The sequence below is a fragment of the Loxodonta africana genome, chromosome 9 (assembly GCF_030014295.1).
Source record: "Loxodonta africana isolate mLoxAfr1 chromosome 9, mLoxAfr1.hap2, whole genome shotgun sequence".
Classification (NCBI taxonomy): domain Eukaryota; kingdom Metazoa; phylum Chordata; class Mammalia; order Proboscidea; family Elephantidae; genus Loxodonta; species Loxodonta africana.
Window position 1 is genome coordinate 47,012,730 of NC_087350.1, and position 6,996 is coordinate 47,019,725.

The following is a 6,996-nucleotide window of genomic DNA, read 5'->3' on the forward strand; positions in this document are numbered from 1 at the left end:
AATCTGAACTGAACATGAGAATTAGCACGGGAAACACATAAAATAATTAGGATGCAAAATGAATCAGGCAGCAGACAAGTAAAGGACTATGAAAACAGAGAGCTGGAGGAAATGCCAAGGATGAGAAGGTTGTGGTATAGATTCTAAAGAAAACAAGCAAGGCAGAACCCCAGTGACACACCTGTCTCCCACCACCAGACCATAGTCCAATTCTTTGTTGTTTGTTTTTCCTTTTTTAGAGGGAAAATCTGTTCTAAAGATTTTTGGAACCTGTCTGGAAAGATATAGTTAAGACAACTTCCTCATCTCCCAGCAGCCTCACCACAGGCAAAAAAAAAAAATATCAGCAGAATATATATGACAGCACCTAGGAGAATATTCAGACCATCACAGGTGCCTGGCAGGTTAAGGTAGCTTCTAGAAAACATTTGCAGAAGCGTGTCTGATGGAGCCACAAACCAGAGAAGGTTGCTTTGTATGCACGTCACCTACCGTCACGGTTACACTGGGCGCTCCACAAGGTGTTCTCAAGACCTTTTTCTGCGTGAGACTCGTTACTCCGTTCTTCCCGCACGATGGAAACCTGCATCCGGGCACAAGAACCAGATTATAAGCAGAAGACTAGGCCTCTCTCTACTTCTTGGATCTTAAGACCTCCTGACAATACATACTGCATATGGTGGCTAACAAGTTCACAGCTAGGAGAACGAGTCTGGAATTACTTGGATCCCTTTACACAAGCAACAAACATGCATGGTGTCCCCAGCAGTGGGATGGAAACAGGGGGTGATGGGCATCGGCATGGCTGGCCTTTTAACCTGCCATCGCATCACAGGTATTATGACCTTTTGCTGAAAAGACCAGCTGTCATCCTGTCAGGTGACAAAAAGCAGGCAGCACACGAGGAACAGCCAAGGTATTAGCCCGGCCAAGGGTCAAGGTACCCAGGGCAGTGCCTAGAGAGATGCTCAGTGAATGACTGACACAAGACAGAGCGTTTGGCAGGTTCAGGAACGAAAAGTCACTGTGACTAATACTCATAAAAGCAAGACTCAGGACATGAAGTATTACTCCAAATATTCCGCTCGCTGTCCTTCAAGCTCCTAAGGACCAGGCTTTTTGTTTTTGATGTAACATATAATTCACTTTGCTTATACACATACAGGCCCCATTGTGAGATTTGTAAATATAGCAAATTTTAATCTGCTCCAAAATTTTGGCAGCAGCACAGCTAAGAATTCCAGGACACGAAAGGATTTGGGAAGATCATTTAGTCCATCCCATTGCTTCCTGATCCAAACGAAACCCGCTGCCGTCCAGCCAATTCTAACACATAGCGACTGTATAGGACAGGGTAGAACTGCCCCAGAGGGTTTCCAAGGCTGTAAATCTTTATGCAAGCAGACTGCCACATCTTTCTCCCTCGGAGCAGCTGGTGGGTTTGAAACACTGACCTTTCGGTTAGTAGCCAAGCACATAACCACTGTGCCACCAGGGCTCCTTGCCTCCTGATAGCCCCAAAATATTATTTTGCCCTCCCCGCAAATGCTTGGGGAAAATAATGCAACACAAAGATGTTTAACATTTTATGCACTTTGCTGTATATTACACCTTGATTAAAAACAAAAAAATCGTTATTGAGCCCTACCCATCAGTTAGCTGAGAATTATCAAATCTGAGAAGACAGACTGTCTCCCCCACATACACACACAATATTTCTGCTCACTAAAAGCCAAAAGATTTGGAAAATCTCTCCCTCTTTGGGCTACATGTCAAACCACCTTGCTGACTGCTGCATCCACTTCCTACAGCACTTGTATTTATTTACACCTGGCATCCTTTCAAAAAGGATCTGAGGTTAGTACTCCATTGAGACAAACCATTCCTTGGCGACCTGTTTGCTACCAAGAAACTATGGCACCTAGGGAGGGAGGGAGGCAGACCTGGGATTGTGTGTGTTCCTTGCCTTCCTTTTAAAAGTGATTTTTAAATGTTTTGGTCCATTATTTCAGAACACAGAACAGGGAAGCTGAAAAAGAGAAGCCTCCAGGACCCCGAGCCTGGCCTGTGGGTCCCTGGCCTTTCCCTGCTCTAAGGCAGGGGCACCCCCCACCCTGGCAGTAAGTACCTGGGGGAGCCGCCTGAGGATGAGGCAGACATGGCTAGGCATCAAAGCCGCAAAGGTGGGCAATTGGGTCAGCACGCTCTGCTCAGGGGGACCCAGAGGGGCTTGTCAATGAGAATCTCAGGGGCCCCGCATCAAACGTCCTCTTTGAGGGGAGGAGGGTGGAAGCTTTGGGAGTGGCAGTTGGATGAAAACTTGGGAGGCGCTCCTCTACTGTCCAAGTCGCACAGCAACTGTCCTGCCAAAGTGGGGGGAGATAGGGGAGGCTGAACGACCTGCGAGGCGGCAGGTGGGCGGCCAGTAGGCGAGTGGGAGGGGGAGTCACTCCCCTTCTCAGGGAGGGAAAGAGGTGGAACCGAGAAGAAGCAGACCACCACGCCCAAGCTCCACCCGGAGGTAAAGTGGTTGGCTACAAGGGGTAAAACCTGAGTTGCCAGCAGTCGTGCGAAGAGGGCGAGTGAGAACCACTAGGCCCCTAGTGGGCCCCAAGGGGCCGGGACCCGTGCAGGGAGCGGGAGAGATGTTCGGGGCGGGGCCTGGGCAACAGTCTCCTAGGAGAAGGGGCGTTCCCGGCAGAATAAAAACCCTGAGAAGGCCAATAGTATTTGAAAGAAGGAGGAGCAGAGACTCCCAGTGAAAAATGGGCGCTAGGCGGAGGGAAAAATCCTCTCGGGCTCAGCAAGGGCCGGCTGGGAGTTAATAACCGTGTCAGAGAGGGTTAGACCCAAGGTTGTTCAGGAAGTGGGGCGGACGCCCGGGCGAGGCCCCGTGGACGGGTAAACTCGCTCCAGCGAAGTTGAGGCGCCTCGGAGGCGGTTCCCGGGGCTGTCGCGGGGACAGCACTGCCTACGAGGAGCGAGTAAATAACTGCTGTGCAGAGATGAAATCCGGGCCGTAGGCCCGCTGGGAAGAAGAGACGGACAAGGCGAAGACCACCGGCGGGCAAGAGAGTGAGGGGCCAGTCTCCGTCGGTGGAGAGCAGGGACGACCACCCACCAGCAGGCAGGAGAGGACCGGTTTCTGCCCATAGAGAGAAGGGCGAAGCCCTGCCAGAGGGCAACAGAGGAGGAAGGCCGGCCGGCCCGCCCGTTAGCAGAAGGAGAAGCCCCGCGCCGGTGGGCGGGGCAGGGGGGCCAGATTCTGACAGGAGCGGGTCGTGCGCGCCAGAGGGCTGGAGGCGGGGGCGACCCCGGCGGGGTCAGGAGGACCAGGCGACCCCGGCGGAGGGCGACTGTGGCGGGGAGCGCACGATCCCGCCCGCAGGGACAGAGCCAGGCGGCGGCCGCGGGGCGCCCCAGAGCGCCCTGGGTCCCGCCTGCCGGCGGTCTCTCACCAGGAACGACACGGCTGCGCCCAGAAACGCCTCCTTATGAAGTCGTTGAAGTCGGAGGCCAGGGTCGTGCCATGGAGACGCCGCGGCGGATGCAGTCCAGCTCCAGCGGCGACTCCTCCCCGCTTCCGCCTCCTTTTCCGACACCCCGTCGGCAGCTCGCCCATTGGCCAGTTCAAACCCCCCCGTGAGCCGCTCGGGTTTCGCCATTTAGACCCAGCCCCTGGCGTCACAGAGATGCCCCGCCCACCAGAAGCTCCGCCTACTTCCGGGCCACGCGCTCTGTGGTCATGGAGACAAAGCGACGCCTCCAGCAGGACCTTGCTGGGTCTTGTCCCGCCGCGCAAGGACTGGCTTCCCGCGTCCGCCATCTTTACCCCTGCTTACATCTTCCTGGTGCTGTAGTGGTTAAGACCTAAAGCAGCTAACCAAAAGGTCGGCAGTTCGAATCCACCAGGCGCTCCTTGGGAACTCTATGGGGCAGTCCTACTCTACCCTGTGGGGTGGCTATGAGTCGGAATCGACTCAACAGCAACAGGTTTAGTTTGGTTTTTGGTTTAAGTCTTCCTTGAGCTGGAATAGACTCCACAACTACTGGTTCAGTCCTCCTCATTCCTATAACTTAAAGGTGCCTTAAGATTCGCTTAGAACTTGTTCCCTCTGATACATATTGGGAAGCTGAGGCTCAGAGAAGGGTCACAGGGGCCGGATAGCACACCTAGCCAGATTAGTTCCCTCTGGGCTGAGCACTGGAAATCCCGCCCCATTCCTAGTTCGCTATCAGTGCAGAGAAAGAGCCAGCTTCTGCAGACCACCCAGACTCCCTCCTCCTTCCACATCGCCTGTGCCTTTGCCCAAAAAAGAGGAAGAGTCAGCATTCCCCTTGCTTGTCACCGCCCTTCTGCACACTGTGCTGCTGTGTGTACAGACCTGTCCCTTTGAGATTCACGTTGGGCCGCCATCTTCTCAGCTCTGAATCACAGCCAACCAATCATGCGGAGACTGTCACGTGGCTCAAGGTGCCGCCCTGGATTCTGGGAGACTTTTAACATTCTCAGGGACAGCCCTTAAACAATAGTTGGCCTGTTAGTTTCTTGAAATACTCATTTCCATTGACATTCCTCACCACACCAGACACATATCCCAAGGGTCACACAACTGTTCACCTGAAATCCTAAATTCCAGCTCCTCCATCTCCAAACAGAACCGCTTTTCTGCCTTCTTGCAGCCTAATGTCTACCATATTTGTTCTTCAATGTTAGGGAGCCCTCCACTCCCTTGACCCCTTCATTTTCTTCCTGTTGAATAAATGATGGATCCCTAATTCCTGTTGTAACCCAACTATCTAGAGCTCTGCAAAGATCAAATCCACAATGTGGAAGCAATGACCTCCACTTTCAGCTGAGTCCTCAACACTGCCCAGCAATTGTTTTTTCTCTAGAAACCTACTCCCCATTGTGCCTTTTCCAAACCTTTGACTCTTCTCCACCCCATACCCAAATTCCCCATTTCAGAGAAAAATTAAGCCATCAAATGGGATTCCCCCAACCTTCTCCTAACCCCTCCCCCACCTTTAACTTCCCTCATCCTTAAGTGTGCCCATCACAGGAAGAGATGTGCTTCTTGCTGCCCAAGATAAACTTCCTGCTTCAATGACTAGGTCAAACATCTTTGTAGACTGTCCCTTCCATCCCCAAGACAGAATTGTTGATGATTTGTCAGTGTTCTTACAGTTGCTGAACCAATATTATTAAGTTCCTACTATGTGCAAAGCAGGAGCCCTGGTGGCACAGTGGTTAAGCACGTGGCTGCTAACTGAAAGGTCAATAGTTTGGACCCGCCAGCCACTCCATGGGAGAAAGATGTGGCAGTCTGCTTACGTAAAAATATACAGCCCTGGAAACCCTATGGGGCACTTCTACTCTGTCCTATATGTCATTATGAGTTGAAATTGATTTGATGGCAATGGATTCGGTTTAGGTATGTGCCAAGTCCAGTGCTTAGAGTACAAAGACCAACAATCCCATCCAGGTCCTCAAGGAACTCATGAATGACCTTTCTAATATAACTAAACAAAATGATTAAAGTTTTCCCCTTCCCACCCACCAAAGGGGTTTTGCTTATGTGGTTTCATCCTCTCCACACTTCTGAGAAGGGTCCTGCCTGCTATTGCAGTTCTTTGGGGCCTTCGTGATGGAAGATTCAAGAATAGACAGGACTGAGAAGTCATTTTGCACGCACACAGACACAGACACACACACACACGCAGAAGAGCTGGGTGAGAGAGAGGAAAAGGAAAGCAGTCTAGGAACAGATATTAGGAGGGGGTTGCCGAAAACAGAGGCACAGAAGCACCTGTAGTGCGTGAAGAATGTAGGATGGGACAGGGGAATTTTAAGAAGTATAGCTGTGGTCTTGTCCCTTTTGTGGTGTTTGAGAAGTCCAAGTAAAGAACTTGAGTTATTCTGGCATTACTTTGGATTGCTGGACTATGTTTTCTAAATGCTAACCACCCTGTGCCTGGCCAGTGAGTGATGGCTTTCAAAGTATTGCAGTGTCTTTGCAATTGTGCTAATAGAGTTGTGTACAAGGTCCAAGGCAAGGAGAAGAAGAGAAAGAGCCCAAGTCTGCCGGGGGCAGGCAGAAAAGGGTTCCCAGAGGTGGCAGTATCAGAGCTAGCCATGAAGGATGAGTATTCATTTGCCATACAGACAATTAGAGGCGAGAATTATGAGCCGAGAGCAGCAGGTGCAAAGTTATTACATCGAGGCATGAGAGAACACATTTATTCAACATCAGTACTTCAATCCCTTGAAGTGTTACAGAGATAGTAATGAGAGAAGTCCTGCCAGGTCAGCAGGACCAGATCATGAAGGGTGTGGTAGGCCAGGATGAGTTTTATCCCCCAAGCAGATAAAAAAGGCAGAAAGAACTCCACATAGATTAAAATAAATATATTTATATAATTCATATATATCTCTATAAAATAAAACAAACACTTAACTATTCAGGAGAAAATATAATTGGATATTTGGGGGTGAAGACATTTCTGTGCATATCAGAAGACGAAAACCATACAGAAAAAAACTATAGAGATTTAATTACGTAAAAATTTAAAACTTCCGAATATAAAAACCTCTTAAAACAGTGACGAATCTGTGAAACATTTCATAACATGGAGAAACCTGGAAGGCATTATGCTGAGCGAAATTAGTTAGAGGCAAAAGGACAAATATTGTATAAGACCACTATTATAAGATCTTGAGAAATAGTACAAACTGAGAAGGACACATACTTTTGTGGTTACAAGGAGGGGAGGGAGGGAGGGTGGGAGAGGGTTTTTTACTGATTAATTAGTAGATAAGAACTGCTTTAGGTGAAGGGAAGGACAACACTCAATACATGGAAGGTCAGCTCAATTGGACTGGACCAAAAGCAAAGAAGTTTCCGGGATAAAATGAATGCTTCAAAGGTCAGCGGAGTAAGGGCCGGGGTTTGGGGACCATGGTTTAAGGGGACTTCTAAGTCAATTGGCAAAATA

At 49.9% G+C, this 6,996-nt stretch overlaps 1 protein-coding gene across 9 annotated transcripts in view; it reads right to left on the reverse strand.

Moving 5' to 3' along the window:
• The window catches only part of ODF2 (outer dense fiber of sperm tails 2), a 40,397-nt gene extending 36,760 nt beyond the window's left edge, over positions 1–3,637 (reverse strand). For 5 of the 9 annotated variants that reach the window (XM_064291360.1, XM_064291358.1, XM_064291357.1 and 2 more), the window contains exons 1-2: positions 3,459–3,637; positions 493–583 (exon numbers count right to left, since the gene is read on the reverse strand). In XM_064291360.1, coding sequence (XP_064147430.1) covers positions 493–583; positions 3,459–3,622 — 255 coding nt within the window. In that variant the 5' untranslated portion in view covers positions 3,623–3,637. Of the gene's footprint in view, positions 1–492; positions 584–2,128; positions 2,364–3,458 lie in introns of all 9 variants that reach the window. The other 4 variants (XM_064291364.1, XM_064291362.1, XM_064291361.1 and 1 more) reach the window with 2 other exon arrangements.
• Between the last annotated feature and the right edge of the window lie 3,359 nt (positions 3,638–6,996).